The sequence below is a fragment of the Gavialis gangeticus genome, unplaced genomic scaffold (assembly GCF_001723915.1).
Source record: "Gavialis gangeticus isolate Ggan-Ray unplaced genomic scaffold, GavGan_comp1, whole genome shotgun sequence".
In the NCBI taxonomy this organism is placed as follows: domain Eukaryota; kingdom Metazoa; phylum Chordata; order Crocodylia; family Gavialidae; genus Gavialis; species Gavialis gangeticus.
The window spans coordinates 42,839,071-42,857,119 of NW_017729034.1; the positions used below are offsets into that span (position 1 = coordinate 42,839,071).

The window sequence follows — 18,049 nt, forward strand, 5'->3', positions numbered from 1 at the left end:
CTCCGACTGCAGTCTGACCAATGCTGCATAGAGGGGAAGTATCACCTCCTTGGTTCTTTTTGTCATACATCTGCTGATGCATGATAAAGTGCGGTTAGCTTTGCTGATGATTCTGTCACACTGATGACTCACGTTCATCTTAGAGTCTGCTATGACTCCGAGATCCCTTTCCGCTTCCGTGCTGCTGAGAGGGACATTTCCCAGCCAGTAGGTATGCTGGATATTTGTATGCCTTAGGTGCAGCGCTCTGCATTTGTCCTTGTTGAACTGCATCCTGTTGTGTTTTGCCCACTTTTCTAACCTGTGCAGCAGCTGACTGCTGGACTTCTAGAGAACATCCTGTACCCTCAAGCTAGAGCATGCTCTGTTGGTTTGTTTCTTCAGGGATTTTAGCAAATATCTATTGAACATATGCAAACTGACTTTTTCAAAATCTTGTGCCCAATTTGGGCAAATTTTCATGGGAATGGGAAAAATACATCCCTGATGCAAAAGGCACATATTCAGTTTTTAAATGTCTGCTCCACAGCATGGGAGCAGTATGAACTTGTTGGAAAAAGTCACTGGAATTTTTCAGTATGAAAATATGTATATATTTATTCCCACTAAATTTCCCAAATATATTAATTTTAAGGCAAACACCAGACATAGAAAATTTTAGTTCAAATGGCTAAAGTTTGGCTGAGTTAAAAAGCAATTGATAATAAGGTCTTATAATGAGGAGTGTCCGGCAACCTTAATAATAGGCAAATAATATCAGTTTCTGGTGGTACAATGCCAAAGTGGATTTGTGCCAAAGGTGACCTCCATTTGGCAGAAGTGTAAGGGATACGTGACATCATCATTTGGATCATTCCTTTGTGTGCTGTTGGCTTCAGCACCGAATGTACCTTAATCATACCAGCCCTATGGACTTGGGAGGAAGTTTGACCTTTTTCAGTATGAGTTTCCAGCCCTTACTATAAAAGCAGCTTGGCGTACTGTTTTAAAGTGCAATTGTTGCTTGAGGAATTTAATAAAAAGTGAGCTAGATTGGCACATTGGCAACTCCTATTTACAGAAGAATGAGGCTGCAGGCTTGTTTCCTTTCTCAGTCTTCAGTCACGTGATGATTTTTTGCTTGTTTCCTTTTTCAGTCTTCAGTCATGTATGATGATTATTCGGTATATTCACAGTTTTGAAAGGCAGGTCAACTCTTTTTCCAGTGAACATTAGTTTTTACAGGGTTTGGGTTATTTTAGGTTGCTGGACAATATGATTTTTCCACCCTCTGTTCAGGCAAAAATTATCCTGCTTGCAGTTGTTGCAGTAGGTTGTCATTGCTCTGTGGGTAAGCTGCTGTCTGGTTGGGAGACTGTTGAGAAATCCTGCAGAGTTCATTTGGAGTGACACTACTTTATAAGAAAGGAAGTGCCTCCAATATTTTTGTACTTCAAATCAATGAGGTACCATGAGGAAGTAAATGAAGTAGAAGGGAAAGCAATATTTTAAGTGCCTAGGTGCTGTTGGTTTTCTCCTTTTCCTCTCGAGTGCAGAATTCTGTACAAGGAAGAAGCTTTGAAAATGGAGGCTTGGGAACGTGTCAGAATAGTGAATCCTCCTTTAACTTTGTGCGAGTCTGTATGGTGCCAGATTTTTGCTGCCAGTGAGCTCTTGAATGTTTCTATAGCGTGACATTTTTCAAAAGAAAATCAGAGATTCTTGGAAGAAAAGATTGAGAGAGGGGACTTCTGGAGGGAAGCCGGGTGGAAGAGAATCACATCTGGGCACCTAAGCAAACTTATCCACCTGATAGGTGGAATAGAATTTGGGACCTTGAGTCCAGGATCCAAATGACAACCCAAAATGTGGACTTTCTCAGATTCTGTGTGGGTTTTCCTTTTTCATAGTATTGTTATTTATTGTATTAGTATGTTTACAAATGGAGAATGTTGTGCAGAAAGGAAAAGACTTAAGGTTGCACATAGAAACTTATCTTTTCTGAACTTATAACTTTATGTAACTTCTGTATGCAATTTCTTGTAAGGTTTTCATTAAAAAATCCGTATTTTTTTCCTTTTACTTGGGAAAATTTTATTCATAAGACAAAAATTAACTAGAAAATGCAAACATTCAGTTATCATTTACTGAATATGAATACATGTTTCTAGACTCATGGTGAATGTAGCTTTGTGCATATGCTCACATATGGAGTATTGCATATGTTTGCTTTAAATTTTTATTCATTTAGATTTAAAAAATACATCTCACATGTACCCATCCGATGCTTTAGGGCCTTGCTTTATAAATTAAAATGTATAACATAAACATAACAAGTATTGCCAAAAGCTGCCCATGAATATATCTATACCAACTTACAGCTTCCCCAGCAATTTGAATGAAAAAGGGAAAAACGCTGGCCTTTGCAGTTTGTTTGAAAAGGTAACAAATATAGGCTTTGGTGGAATAAGAGTAATGAGTTCCAAAATTGAGGCCCCTTTACAGAGAATGGCCTAGTCAGTAGCTACCTCTTAATTGAGAGCTTGAGTGACTCTGCTGGTATTAACTGTGGCAGTGTATCATTGAGGGAGAGTGGGATGGGATTGGGGTGGGATAAGAGTGGGATGGCAAGGGGAGGAGGGGATAGAGAGAGGAGAGCAAAAGAGAGTGGGATATTTAAACATTTAGGACATACCAATGCTTGAATTCTACCTCCAAGGTTCTTGTTACATAGGTAATAAGCAGGGTGTACTATTTGTTCTACTAGATAGTTTCATTTTTCAGTGACCGTAAGTAACAGTCACAAGTACAACATATTACAGCAGCATAATCTTGAGGTGAGTGTGGGATGGATAATTGTAGCATGGCTCATATTGAAGGGAAAATGTTACTCCATCTTGTCAGATGCAGATAGTACAGGTGCCTTGGGCTGTTCTCTTTACTTTGGCATCCTAGAGCAGATCAATATCTTAATAGTATCTCAACCTCAAACTACATAGTTTACAATAATGGCAAACTCAGAAATGGCGATTTCACTCTGAGAGGTACCTATATGGATTCTGTCAACTCTTCTGGCTGGTATCTTTAGTCAGTAAACATTATTTATTCTTGTCTAGATTTCCTTGCAGGCCAACTGGCTTTCATCCTGGCAGCAAGTACATCTAGACAGTATTATTTGTCCTACTACTCCTTGTAAATACTGGATCTGTATATAAACTATATGAGATTTAGCTAAAACTTTTGTGTTTGCTCTTTCTGTATTACCATTCTATTATGTAATATAAAAATATGTCCTTTATCTCTCTTAGAATGTCAGCTAATGAAAACAGAGCGACCAAAGCCAAACACATTTATTATCAGATGTCTTCAGTGGACCACTGTCATAGAGAGAACATTTCATGTAGACACTCCAGAAGAACGGTGAGAAATAAGATGGGATGTTTTTGTTTTGTTTTGTCTTCCAAAAAACGTTGGAAAGAAGTCTCAGCACATCTATTAGTATACATAGTAATCAGAAATGAGAACTTTGTAGTTTCGATTGTGTGCAGTTATTTAAAAAATGTATAAATTTTCTTCTGTAAAACTTTTTTAGCTTATGTCCGGTATAGAACTTTACAGATGTGTGCAACACAAAAGCCACATCTTAGAAACCACTTGGTTCAGAGAGGGATGAACTTTCCTAGGCCACAACCTACTACATTAGATGGTAGGGGTGGACTGATGAAGCAAATTGTTGCCAAGGAAAGCTCATGCTTCTCTAAACCAGGTGGTCTCTAAGGTGTTGCCCTGCTCTAACTTCTGCCTGATTTCAGACTAACTTGGCTAACTACTTCTATAATTGAATGAAAAGTATGTTTAACTACTCCGAAGCTGTGTCTGGGGATGTCTCTGAAATGTTACGTTTTCAAGAATGGAAACCAACTTTGAAAAGTAATTCAATATCTCAGTAGTTCACAGTGTCCTTTTTGTGTACCATTATTTTTGTGCAAAAAGCAATGTATTATAACATATATATGTAGGTATAATTAGCATTTCTTTTTATGGTGATGGACACTTAATTCCATAAATATAAGAATCGATTCTTCGTACAGAAAAGTGTGTAGGAGACAAGAGACAAGGTACCATAAGAGAACATGATATACATTATATCATTACTTAGATTTATTATGAACCTGAAATAAAGTCTCTCTACTTTTTCATTGTTTCCTTCCACTTGAAATTAAGTCCATGGTTTAGATAGAATTGGAATAGGTATCTTTCCTTTCAACATCATTAATCTTTCATCAATTCAGTCATAATCACAGATTTAAACGTGGTTAGTTTTTTTGGTAACACTGTTTTCTTGTAAGCATGTCTTGTTTTTTAGCTGCATTTCTTCTGAAGAGCCCCTGAAAGAACAGATTCCTTTAAGATAGTACAGTACTGTTTATATATGCCCTGAGCTATACTGTGACTCTTATTAAAAGATTTAATTTAGGTATTGAAGTATTTATGAAATCACACTCGGTTAGTTCTTGTTACTGTCTTTGCTGCTGGGATCTGCAGCATCTATCCCTGTCTGTTAAACTATGTAGGATTTGGGAGTAAATTGAAGTAAATTATTTTTGATATTTCATGAATTTTCAAATAGGGGTTTTGGCTTATTCTCGATAGGGAAGAATGGACAGAAGCCATCCAAGCTGTAGCAGACAGACTTCAGAGGCAAGAAGAAGAGAGAATGAATTGTAGTCCAACTTCACAGATAGACAATATAGGAGAGGAAGAAATGGATGCTTCCACAACTCATCATAAAAGAAAGGTAATAAGACACAGATATAGTAAAACTGGTAAGCTTACTTAATATGTGGATATCTTGCAAGTCGAGTTCTGTCTTTGGGCAGATCAATATATAATTATTCTTAAGTTTTTAGTTACCATGGGTCAGGGAAATGCATATTTGTTTTATTATAGTAAAGTTGAATTTTTATGATTTTGTTATTTTTAATATAACTCACTCTTTGAGCCCACTTTCAATCCTTTAGGTACCAAATATTAACAGATGTATATATTGCTTATTATTTTAAAGTCTGACTCTTCTGAAGGGGTTAAAAAAGCCTGTCAACTTATTCATTATATATTTTCATATTTTCCCTTTTATTTTATACCTTTTAGAAATTTGAAAATAAAATGGTTTTTATTAGGAGGAAATACTATTTGCCTTTCTCATGCAAATATTTCTATTAAACATTTACATGATTTGCATGAGAGAGACCAACAGAATGTGGCTCTTAATGACCTTGGTCTTTGCTTTCTGGAAACAAATCTCTGTTGTAAAAGAAAGAAAAGAGCTTTTTTATCTGTGTCTTTCTCTGTAGCCTGCACCCCTTCTGATATCACCAGGAATATGTACATTATTGCAAATAGCATATATTTAGTTGCTGCTGCAGAACCAGCAGGATGAACAGTTGCTGAACCCTTTTGAACTCGAATCCTACAAAATAATGGCTATGATTTGCTTTTAGGTTTGCAGTTAGTAGAGTAGTGGTCTCTCTAAAATGGATACTGAAATGTGTTTGGATATGACTTCTTCAGTGTCTAGGATTGGGTGTGCACAGGAAAAGAATCAGCGTTACAAATGAAGAATGAAATGCTGTTCTGGCTACATTCTATGTAGGACTGCATTCTGTGTAGAAACTGGAAGGTATATAGAAAAGTAGGTAAAAGAATGTCAGCAGAAAACAATAATATCATGGTTAAGGTAGTTAAATGCTTTTGAATTTTGACGTTAAAAAGAAATATTGAATAGTTTCCTCATTCACAGAATGCTTTTCTGTCTGTACTGGAGGAGGCAGGAATTACGTATGTGAAAGACCTGTATCATTATTAACATGCAGAATGTTACAGAGGTAATCTGAATTCTGGCATGTCCAAATTTTTGAGTGCTTGACTTTATAATATGTATAATATTTTTGCATATAATCTAATCTTTTATTTAAAATAAAAAATAAAACCAAATTCTATTATGTGCTCCACAACAATCACTCTATATGCAGGAGGGTTTAAAAGCTGAACTTTCAGCACACAGCACAGACCTGTACTATCTGTACTGTAGAAAAAAGTAGGAAAGCTGATTGCAAGAAATAGCTCAGGGGCCTGTCTCTTATGGGTTTACAGGATAGAGAGAAGTCCCACACGATATATTGGTTCAAATCAATATGCTGGTGGGGTGAGGTTGAGCCCTGTTCATTTTCACAATGATCACAGTTTTTATTCCTTTAATATGTTTATTAAAACTCCTTACTGCGCATATAATACTGCTTAGCCTTAAGAAAAATCACAAACATTAAAAACACAATAACTACATATATTAGAAACAATACTCCAAATGCACTTCCTTCCCAAACAATGCTATAAGAATTAGCATTACAAAAACTGATACTCACAATCCTAGAATTCCGAGAAACCAAATCCCCAGATATTCTTTCGTTCTTTAGTTATGGTTTTAGGGTTGGTCTCAGCAGTGATAGGAACAAGTTCCCTTCCTTTGGTCCCACTCAGGCGCTCCGCGGCTTCAGCGTGAACGGGAGTTCTTGTTCACGGAAGGGTGGTTCAGGTAATCAGTCTGATCTGGCCTACACTTGCGATTCTTCTGTCGGTGTTCTGCAAGTGAGGTTACCTCCAAATTGGGACTGTAGGTTACAGGTTATATACTGGGTGAGTTGCCGTCTTGGGCCCTTCCTACCCAAACCTGTCACTACTCCCAAACTGGGCTCGGATCTTACTCAACAGATTTTTGCTGGGTGGTCAGTTTGTATTCTTGCCTTTTGGAGATTTTCCACAACACCACGGTGACTTGTGTTTCCCAACCTCCTTTTAAAAGCTTCTAGGATTTGATCTCTCGGAATGTTTGCTTAAGGGTTGTTTTTCTTGTTCTTAGGTTAACTTGTCAAAGGCCTCTAAAGATAAGATTGAGAACCTAAGACTTTTAAACAAACTTGTTGTACACCAGGCAAAGTAAGCAATGGCCTAGATAAGAAGATAATCCTTGCCTTTTGTCTAAACTGGCTAATGGGCAGTTATCACAAGAATTCAAACTATTACATTCAATATGGCAGGGCCAAGCCTTGAAGACTAAAATAATGGTAACTATTCAGAATACTTTCTCTTGCATCTTTTATTAAAATCTTTTCTGCAAGAAAAACATGTAACATTTACTGCTTGCTATTCAGTCTCAGAAATTTGATTTTTGGGAAGCTGTTAATGATATTGTCAAAATCATTTAATTTCTCATGATGTCATTCATCTATTTATTAATTTTTTACTTATTTAATTTCAAATAGTTTTTTTTCCATAGAGTGTCCTGTGTATATTAGCTTTATCATGTGGTTCTGCATCTAAGCCCAGTGAATTTTGCTTGTGCATGCACCAGATGGTATACTTATAAGTAGAACAATATATTCGGGTTAAGAAATAAATGCACAGAAATAAGATTTCTCTCCTCTGACAAGGTAGTAAATTGAGTCTGTAAAGAAAACAGTCTTCAGAATATGAAATTTAATTTAAACAGAAGGGGCTTCATCATCCTTTGCTGTGGTTACTTCAGAAAATTAAAGGTACTTTTTTGTATGAATTTCTTCTTAAATTGCCATCAATGCTTATTGTGTCTATAAAAGAATGCTACCTTTAAAGCTGAGGCAGAGTACCTCATGTTAAGTTACAGAGGCTATGGTGTTACTTCTGTTTCTCTCTACACTTGTTCATTATGGGCAGGATTTTGTTCCCATTAAAATTAATGGCATTATTCCCATTGAACTGTGTGCATATAGGTATTGTAACTTTCTCTATATGCACACTAAGTATGTTCTAAATAGTTTGTAAAGTCTGTTTTTACTGTTTTTCTATTAAATAACTTGTTAGTAGTCTATACGCTTCTTTGGTTATTTTGGCTTCCCAACAAAAGAAGTATGGAGTTGCAGCTCTGCCTTCTCCATCTTTTTCTTTTGTCGTAGATTTGTTCTTCAAGATACAGAATGGATAAGGAATAGATTTGCAGAAGTAAGGAAAAAATATGAAGAAATATCGCTCTCTAGAATGTGGGAGTGTTCGGAGAGGAGGGACAAGGGAAGAGAATCCCATCCAATTATTAGAAACATTTCAGAAATTTGGTTTCCTCAGACCATCGGTTTGCCTCCTTACCCTAGAAAAGTGTTCAGTAAATCTTAGCTGTGTTATTCTTGTTAAAGTGTTCTGTTACTCGCACCTGTGGCCGTGTCCAGACAAGCGCAATGGTGCCACATACCGCACATACATCTGCAGCGGCACACACTGCACGTTCAGTTGTTCTCTGTGCTGCAGACGGTTTTTTTTGATCCCTGGATATCTAGGGCTCAAAACTGGAAAAAAATACAGAGCACCAATACATCTCAAGCAAAACCAGGGACATCATCCTCCCGCTTTACTCGGCCTTAGTGAGGCCACAGCTGGAGTACTGTCTCCAGTTTTGGGCCCTCCACTTCAGGAGGGACATGGATAAGTTTGAGAGAGTCCAAAGGAGAGCCACCTGCATGATCAAAGGCCAAGAGAGCAAGCCTTACCAGGAGAGGCTGAGGGCCATGGGGCTCTTCATCCTGGAGAAGAGAACGCTCAGGGGGGACTTGGTGGCAGCCTATAAGTATATAAGGGGTGTGCACCAGGAATTGGGAGAATGGTTGTTCATCAGGACTCCCCAAGGGATAACGAGGTTTAATGACCACAAACTTCTGGAAGGCTGATTTATACTGGACATAAGGAAAAACTTCTTTACAGTCCAAGTGTCCAGGTTCTGGAACAGACTGCCCCCAGAGGTGGTGCAAGCACCTAATCTGGACTCATTCAAAAAATGTTTGGACGCTTATCTTGCTGGGGTCATTAGACCCCAGCAGAATTTCTGCCTGTGGCAGGGGGCTGGACTCAGTGTTCTCGCGAGGTCCCTTCCAGCCCCTGATGCCTATGAAATCTATAATTCACAGTGCTTCTGCCCTGATCAGAGGTGTAACAACACAGGTGGACATTCGGGGCATTTATGACACACGGGGGCAGCAGGGGCTTCTGGCTGCTGTTGAGGTACTGGCACCGTTGTATAACTTTGGCCGTATTTTTTTCCACTCTTCCCAAGTTGTGCCTTGAGTAGCTGCCCTAGTCACTCTGCCATAGATATGCTACTGATCTTGACTATGACTATCTTTAAATTAATTACAAGAATCATTTTGCTATGGGCACAACCTAGATGTAGTTGGTTGGTGTCTTGGTGCTAAGAAGGTCACAGACCAGGAGTCCAGGGCTGTGGATCACAAGCAAGCCAAGGGTTCATGGTCTAGGCAGGGAGGCAACTAGGTTCAGGTAGTAGCTAAACAAAGCAGGCTAGGAAGAAGTTAAGGCAGGAGCTGGCTAGGTCCAAGACAGAAGCTAAATGAAGGTTGAAGGGAGGCAGAGGCATGGGCTAGGAGCCACAGAGAAAAAGGATCTGTGGAGCAGTTGTTACAGGGAATGCTAGGAGAGCAGCTGCTTATATCCAGACTGTTGCAGCCAGCCATGAATCAGGCCCACCCAGGTAGCCAGGGCCAGCTCAAGGCTAATCAGTCTGCCCCCTTCTCTGATTCCTAATACATTTGCTCTGGATTTATGAAAGAATTATTACTGCTCACTACTACCTGTAGTAGGTACTATCTACATAGGGAGAAGGTTTAATAGATACAAAAAGGCACTTAAATTTAGCAGGCATTCTGCCAGTTCTGCCAGTTCTCCACCACTCATGAGATGTTTAGATCAGTTGGTTCTCAACCTTTTTAGACTGAACACATCTCTTGTTAAGACTTGAAACACCTGTTAGAAGAGGCCAGATTTTAGCTTTCATCTGGGTTTTTCTGGCTACAGAAAAAGAAAAGAGCAGTTCTTTTGTTGCAAAGCACTCAAAAACCTACAACAGATTAGAATGTTTTTGACACTGTGGATGCCTTCCCATAGCAAAATCCTTGGGTTTATCTTGAAATTGTGTGTGGGGATAACATTGCTAATATTGTGCAGCACCCCACAACACCTTTTAAAAGGATCTCTCAGCACGCCAGGATGCTATTTTGGTTGAGAATCACTGGCTTAGATATACAGTGAAAGCTTTGTAATGGCCACCTAATCATTTAAAAATAGAACTCATATGCAGAGGTAAAAAAATATTTTATGATCAACAAGCATTACAAAGAATTTAGTGGTGGAAGATCACTATACAATAATCAAAACCACTTGACTAATATATGGTTGGTTTCCAACTTAAGTTTCAAAGGTGTGTAGACAAGCGATGTAGAATAATGTTGATAAGTTGTCATTCAGGCATCTTTGGAGAGGTTTAACAATTATTACAGATTTAATAGTTTATAATAAAGTTGAAAAGATGGAGCAAGTGTTTTCTGTTTCTTATCTTTCCACAAAAAAGAAGAAAAACAACTGATTTTGAGCCTCAATTAATAGAAAATTAATAGGCAAGGAGAAAAAAGGAAATATTGAATTATCAATTGATGGGTCAGAGATCAATGTAAGACTATTCATATTGAAAGAATGTCAATGTAGCAGTACAGTTTTATATTTTTAATGCTTTTAGTGACAGCCATAATTGGAGGGAAAACTATAAACTAATTTTAATAAAGGAATTATGCTTACTTTTGCTAAAAATTAAATTGGTTAAAGCTAGTAACAATGAGCAACATAAATTGTTAAAGATGAGTGAAAGGATTCGTGATGAGGGGTGTTTGAAATAATCTGTACTTCTTAATCCTTTTCATTTTTGAGGTGTAAGCAATGTTAATGTTTTCTCAAAAATTGTATATGTTAAAACTGTTAGAGTTTTCCATTGTCAGTGATCTGAAGCTTAGCTTAGCTGAATAAACCTGTATAGCTCCTTCATAGCTACTGGCAGTTTAGTTTTGAATGACTTGCCAATTTTATGTCTCGGAAGTCCCTGACAGATGTTACAATTACCTCAATTAACATATTAATCATATAATATGTCACATATTCAAGCAATTTTTTATGCAGTAAAGAGAGTGAAATAGGCACCAAAATGGTGAACCAGCCTCAAAAATGTTACTTGTTAAATGTGGAACATCTTTGTGGCTGGTTTGTATCATGCTTCAGTTTGAATGTGTGACACATTAAACATTGAATAATGATAGGCCTTGACTGGATTTTCCAGCATCCCAGGGTGTACTGCTCCTTGCTCTTGCCTCCCCTATTGACAAACTGGGGCTCTGCTCACAGCCTCAGCTGCTGTGCTAGGACCCTGACCAGTTCCAGAGTGGTAACTGGGGCTATCAGATAAAGCCCACAGCCACCCACAGGGCAGATAAGCATGCTGCTTGCTCCCTGCCTGCTGTGGACAAACCAGGACAGTGTACTGAGTCCTGGTAGCTGCCCAAGTCTGTGACCAGTCCTTCACCCCAGTTGTGTGGAAGGGGAATGTCCTCTGGTTCTGTGCAAGAGATGGGGGATATTTCTCCACTAAAACTGTTTCAAGACCTGGGATGTGGTGGCCCTTTTCCCCATCCGCATCCACAGAACTAGGTCACCTTCTTTTCCAGGTTTGGCATATGCAACAGGTAGGCAGACATGCTTGGTTGTGTTTAGCTTGGGACATACCAGGGATATGATGTTGACATGCCCTGAGTTACCTATATTAAGTCAATGAAGTTATTTTTCACCTCCCCATAGCTGCCAAGTTCTGGGAAGCTACAGATACAATATTTAAAATGAACAAATTTTTATATAAATTGTCTTTTAATCATAAACTTCAGCTTTAAACATGCTTGTGTGCATTTATTGCAATAAAGGGATATACTGCTTTACTGAATCCACCATTTATTGCAAAACCTGATAATGTATTTTTGAAGTAAAACTGGAAAAGAGGCCTCCTACCAAAATTATACTGCTTAGGGGTTACCAAACATCTATTAGGTGGGAACAATGTAATAGCCCTGTATATTGCTATATTTTACGTTAAAAAATGCAGTAAAAGTATTTAAGTTGCAAAGTCAAGCACTCAAATATCAGGGAATTTCAGAATTAACCCAGTTGGTACAAATTCAGTTTTTCCTTTCTAAGGTTTTTTTTAATATAGATTAACTACATGATTACATACTAACTTTTTTCACCTGTGTTGTCAGCAGGATTTTTAAGTCCAAAATTCAGGGCTACTGCAAAAATCTATTTAATTTGAACTTAAGGACATAAGTAGCATAAAAATAAGCCGTTGTTTTCTAGGTGGATCATCTGATTGAGAGAAATGACATATACTTCACCAGTACAATACCCAGCTATTTTGAGAAACAAGTAAACTGTTGTGTCTGTGTGTAGGTGGTGGTTTATCTTTTCCAGTCCTCTGTTATCGTATCAGGTTATGTTCCTGTATTGTGAAACCTATTGTGTTTTTAGCTCTAGCAGTGGTGTGTGATCTAATGATTAAAGACAGCACTGTCAAGCACGCACATTTTGCATACTCATTTTGAAAGCCACTGCAGATAAATAAAGGAACCTTGTTTAACTTTCATCTTTAGAGACCTGGGTTCTTTTCCCAGGTTTCTCTTAAGTGACCTTGTGCAACAACATCTCTATAGTTTCTTGTCTCTAGAATAGCGGCATGAGTCCTTGGATGGTAATAAAGTCTGTGAAGTTTACAGGAATATTTACACCAGTAAATAGAAGACTTAAGGCTAGAACCTGGAGTCTTCTGTCTCCCAACTACGTACTAAGTACATATCTTAGAAATATGATTTTTTTCATGGAAAAGTTTTCTTTGGACACGTGCACATGAGCATGGACATTTGGTTCCTTGGGGCCAACTAGCAGTGGGACACCATGTGCCACTGCTAGTTGTCCCCAGGGAATGTCTATGCCATGCGCCCTCTGGTGTGTGGCAGGTTACCCTGGGTGGGGTAGCGGAGGCTGAGGCCAGCACTGGGCTGGCCCTAGCAGCCTTACCTTGGGTCCTGGGGGCCTCCTGGGGCTGCAGCCGTGGCGATCCTGCCACTTGGAGCCTGGCCAGCACTTGGATCATGGCTTCGGCCATCCAGGCTTCAGTTTCAAATGGTGTGTACTGCCCCCATGTACACAGCTCTTTTGTGTGTGTGTGTGTGTGTGTGTGTGTGTGTTGGGGGGGAGTTTGTATTTGTGCACTGGCAGTAAAGTATGATGAGATCTGATTCATGATCCCACAGTCATGCCTCCTGCCATGCATGTGTAGCATGACAGGAGATGTGATTGTGTGATCCCATTACACCTTTACCTGCACATTTAGAGAGGCCCTATGTGACGCTAAATTGAAATGCCTTCAGGTGCAAAAATGCAGGTGCCAGGGAGTCAGAATGCCTGGTTGTCAATGACAGCAGTCATCTCTTCTTTCACAAGGTGTGTGTATGCATATGCCTATGCATTTATATATGCTTATCGTCTATTTTGGTAAAGGAAAGAGTGAAAAGGTATTAAAGCTATCCCAGGGACGGAAGGAAGATCTTGAAATTCCTCATCTAAAAAGCAAATGAAAAGTTGGAAGTGTCCTTTTAAAAAATGGAAATAGCTGATTTAGTGGACTGTCCCTTGTCCCAAATGCTTTTCTTTGCATCTGACTCTTTGGAACACTCCTACATTTTTAGCAGCCAGTGATTTCTAGACTCCTTCTCTTCTGCTTTTTAAAATTATTTAGAGAGAGATATTTTCTTAAATATCAGTTTGAAATTTTTTTAATTTATGGTTTCAGTTTTCATCATTCTAGTCTATTCTCGTTTTGTAACTAACTCCAAACCATTTTTTAGAGAACTATAAAAGAATTCAGGAAAAGTAACTCCATGAGGTGAGAAAGGAATGAACAATGGTACATTCTCACTGTTCACCTCTATTCTTGTCCTGCCTGATTTATATAAAGGAGTTTTCCAGGGCTGGTTTTTTTATTATTATTTTGATTCTCGGAAACTGTTTTGCTTGTAGTTCAATTAAATCAAAGAAAATAAAATGAAAAGTTAAAGCCGCTGTGGGAAAAAAATAGAAATAGTCCAGCAAGAAATAAACTCAACACCCAAAGATTTAAACAGATCAACTATTGGTTCTAAGATGCAGAAACTGGCATAGTTTTATAAGGAACAGGTCGTGTAAGAGTCAAAATAGATACCAGCACAGTACTTCTGAGCTCATAGCGACACAGTAGTAAAGAAATCTTAATTGAGCTGCCATATTTCTCCATACAGTGTTTGTGGCTTTGATTTTTGGCTGTTATAAGAGAATAAGATTGCTTATGTAGTATTATTTGGTACTCCCCTAGAGAACTATAATAACAATATTCATTACTAATCATAAGCAAGTTAGAGGTAGATACAACTTTTGTATTAAATGGTATTCTTTGTTATTCTGAACTTGATCATGGAAGTTCACACATTTGTATAATTCATACTTAATTTTTTGTCAGTGGTTCTGTTTGGTGGAAGTGCAGAAAAAATTGCATATGTACCATAACTGCAGAGTAAAAATCTGATTAATTCTTGATCTTTGTTCCCTACAGACAATGAATGATTTTGACTATTTGAAGCTACTGGGAAAAGGCACTTTTGGCAAAGTTATTTTGGTTCGAGAGAAGGCGAGTGGGAAATATTATGCTATGAAGATTTTGAAAAAAGAAGTAATTATTGCAAAGGTAAACTTATATTATTCTGTCTGCATAAATGTTCCTTTGAGTGGAATACTATCTGTTACAAATACAGATCTTAAGAGAATACAAGTATAGAATTTTCTTACTATGTACATACTTAATACAGTAAAATCCCTGTTCTTTGGGATTTTACTAACCAGCACACTGTAGTAACTGGAATTTCTGGCTGGCCAGCTGGACAAGGTGGGGGAGGGGGGAAGCTCACACACACATGGTTGCCACCACCCCCAGCACACTGTGCTGTCACTGCTCTGTGTGCAGCCATAGCCATGCTGCCCCCCCCCAGCCCTCCATGTCTTGCCAGAAACCCTGTGCCTTCAGGTAACCGGCATTTTTACATTACTGCCACCCCCCATTCCCCACTTGGGCCAGATATCAGGGATTTTACTGTATACTTAATTTCAGTTTTTTATCAATTTAGAGAAGAGAAAGCAATGGATCTGTGTTTTGCAAAGCACTAGAAAGCAGGTCAGGTTTAAATAAAGTGAAAATGTACTTTGGTATGTACTGTATGCTTTCAAAACATATTTAGAAGCAAACTGTGATCATTCTCAGATAACAAGATAATTAAATGTGATTTATATTCTGTTCCCTGCCTTGCTTGGTAAGGCAGTTATGCAGGAGATCAAGAATTTCAGCTTTGGGAAGCTGAAATTGGTAATTGATGAAAAAATGTGTTTTAAGGGGATGATATCAAATAATTTAAATTAATACTTGGTTAACTAAGTACTGTGAATGATTTAAGGCAGGGTAGAAACAATAGATCGGTTAGTCTGAACTCCTGAATATCATGAACCCAAAAATTACATTTAGTCACCCCTCTAATAATATATCTTTCAGTCTTGCAAAACGATGTGATTTTTAAAGTCCCAAGTGTAGGAATCTGATTACTTTATGAGAACTTAAAAGTCTTATTTTTTAAAAAGTAAGTTTTTCAGTCCTTATGTTTTTACAAAAAATTTGAAAACATGAATCCTAAATGTTCCAATGTGAGGAAGCAAATAAAAATCACTCCTCTGTGTGTGTGTGTGTGTGTGTGTGTGTGTGTGTGTATGTGTATTTTAATATTACAAAAGCCTTTGTCTGTCTGTCCGTAACACTTTATTTGCACTCTGGCTGACTGAAACAACCAAATCAGAGTGCTCCAAGAGTGTTCGGACAGGAGATGGCATGGCAGAATGCTGCCATGACAACGGGGACACAGAGGATGGAGCTGAGGTGGGGGGAGGCCAGCATAGCTGGCCTGGTGCCCTCCCCCCCACTCCCTGCAGGCGGGGCAGGGGGTGAGTGGGTCTGTTCCCCCCTTCCCCTGACTGGATATGGGGCGGGGGTGGGGCCGGACATGGGGGGACCCAACAAAAGCCAGGAGGGAGAGAGGGGAGAGGAAGGGGCACAGTGGTGGCATCCCGCTGCTGCCACACCACAACAACAGCCCTGAAGGGGGTAAGGGAATGGACCCGTCAATTAAGTGGTAAGGGTGGGGGGAGCAGGCCTGTTCACCCCCTCCTCCGACCAGATGAGAAGTGGGGGCGGGGCTGGGCTCAGGACTCTGTCCCCGCCCACCATGACGGCGGGGAGCATGCTGCCACTGCTCCGCTGCTGCCGGGCCCTGACAGTAGCCGGCAAGGAGGGGGAGGAAGGGTACGGTGATGATGCTGCGCCGGTGGGCCCTGCCAACAACTGGGAAGAAGGGGAGTGGGGAGGGGGAGGCAGGTGGACGTGGGCTGGGCAGACCTGGAGTGTGGAGGTAGGGAGAGGTGGCACTGGACTCCAAGCAGGACGTGGGAAACAGGGCCAGACCAGAAGTGGCAGGGGAGGTGGGGAACAGACCCAGACTTGAGGTTGGGGATGGACAGGGATAGGGGAGCAGAACCAGACCTAAAGCATGGGGTGTGGGGGCCTTACATGGGCCTCTGTCCCCTCCCCTTATCATTCTTGACAGGGAGTTGGCTAGTGTGTGTGTGTTTATGTATATGTATATATGAATTTATGTAGAGTTATTATGATTATAATTATAGATTACCTCTATATGCACTACACAAACACAAACCATGACAAAAATATTTTTTGTAATAAAATTAAAATACATTATAGTAGGTGTTTGACTTTTACGGTATGATATGTTTTTTTCTGGTTCCAAGATGGCAGTTCCTCCCTCCCAAAAGGAGTATTTCCCAGGGGCAAGTGGAGGAAGTTCCAGTGGCAAAGGTCAGGGGTTAAGGGCAGGACTTCCAGTCCCAAGATGGCGACCAGGGGGCGTGGCAACTGTTAAGGGGTGGGGTTAACCATGCAGCCCTCGAAAGCTCACCAACCTCATTAAGCAGCCCTCCACCTGAAATAATGACCCACCCCTGAACTGGAGAGCTGTTGAACATGAAGGTGCAATTTTTACATAATTACTACTCAGATAAATACATTAAAAATGTGTTTTAAAGCACAGATACCATGTTTTATTTTTTTTAAGGTTAACTTTTCTGTACATATTTAGCAACTCCACAATTTGTAAATAATAGGCAAATTTTGAACTTCTTTTTCACCTGAAGCCTGAGAGGCATTATAATGTCCTTGTGTTGGTTAGGCATAATCAGTTTTCATTTCCACATTCAAGAAAAGCATTAGTGAAAATATGGAGAGAAAAAAAGCTCTTTTCCCCCCTAATGTTAGTATTTTTTGCATCTTACCTTTTCTTGTATGTGGATACAGAAACTACTTACTGTCTAAGTAGCAAGGATTTCAAATACTCAGACATTTTTGGAAAGGGAACCAAAGTGGATTGTAACTTAAAGCTAACTTGTATATAAGCTTCATGAAATTTATTTTCTGAAATTAATTGTATAAAATAAATGTGAGAAAGTTCAGTAATTAGGGCTTATAGTATTCTAAGATTTATTTGAGAATTGCAAGGAGCAGAAATAATGTTGTCATAATGTTTTAGCCACTAAATTTTGTTACTTTTATTTTCTATTTCCTGTTTTGATGATTTTTTTTGAAGTGCAGTTTAGAATTCCTGGCATCTGCATTTACTTTATGGTTTAATGGTTCCTTATCTTCCCAGCATAGATTAATTAGTATGTGTAATAGTGGAAAGCTACGTTTGTATTATTTGCAGCAATATTTAATAAGTATATATTGAACAAATACATTTTTTTAAACAGCATTATTCCTGTTATTTTTGTGAGTCATACCTAACTCATCTTCATTTTATTGTGATGGTGAACTGGTACTTGGTACCATAGTAAGTTGCTGACTGTTCTCCTTTAGGACAGTCAGCTGGATTGTTGTAAGGAATTTTCTTTGCAAATTTCATATAACAATTTTTAATTTTCAGTGTAGAATCATAGAATCATTAAAAAAAAAAAAAAAAAAAAAAAA

At 38.9% G+C, this 18,049-nt stretch overlaps 1 protein-coding gene across 1 annotated transcript in view; it reads left to right on the top strand.

The window, feature by feature from the left end:
* Nucleotides 1-18,049, top strand: part of AKT3 (AKT serine/threonine kinase 3) — a 327,132-nt gene that overhangs the window by 211,877 nt on the left and 97,206 nt on the right. The window contains exons 4-6 of the mRNA XM_019527250.1: nucleotides 3,288-3,399; nucleotides 4,633-4,777; nucleotides 14,531-14,662. Coding sequence (XP_019382795.1) covers nucleotides 3,288-3,399; nucleotides 4,633-4,777; nucleotides 14,531-14,662 — 389 coding nt within the window. The remainder of the gene's footprint in view (nucleotides 1-3,287; nucleotides 3,400-4,632; nucleotides 4,778-14,530; nucleotides 14,663-18,049) is intronic.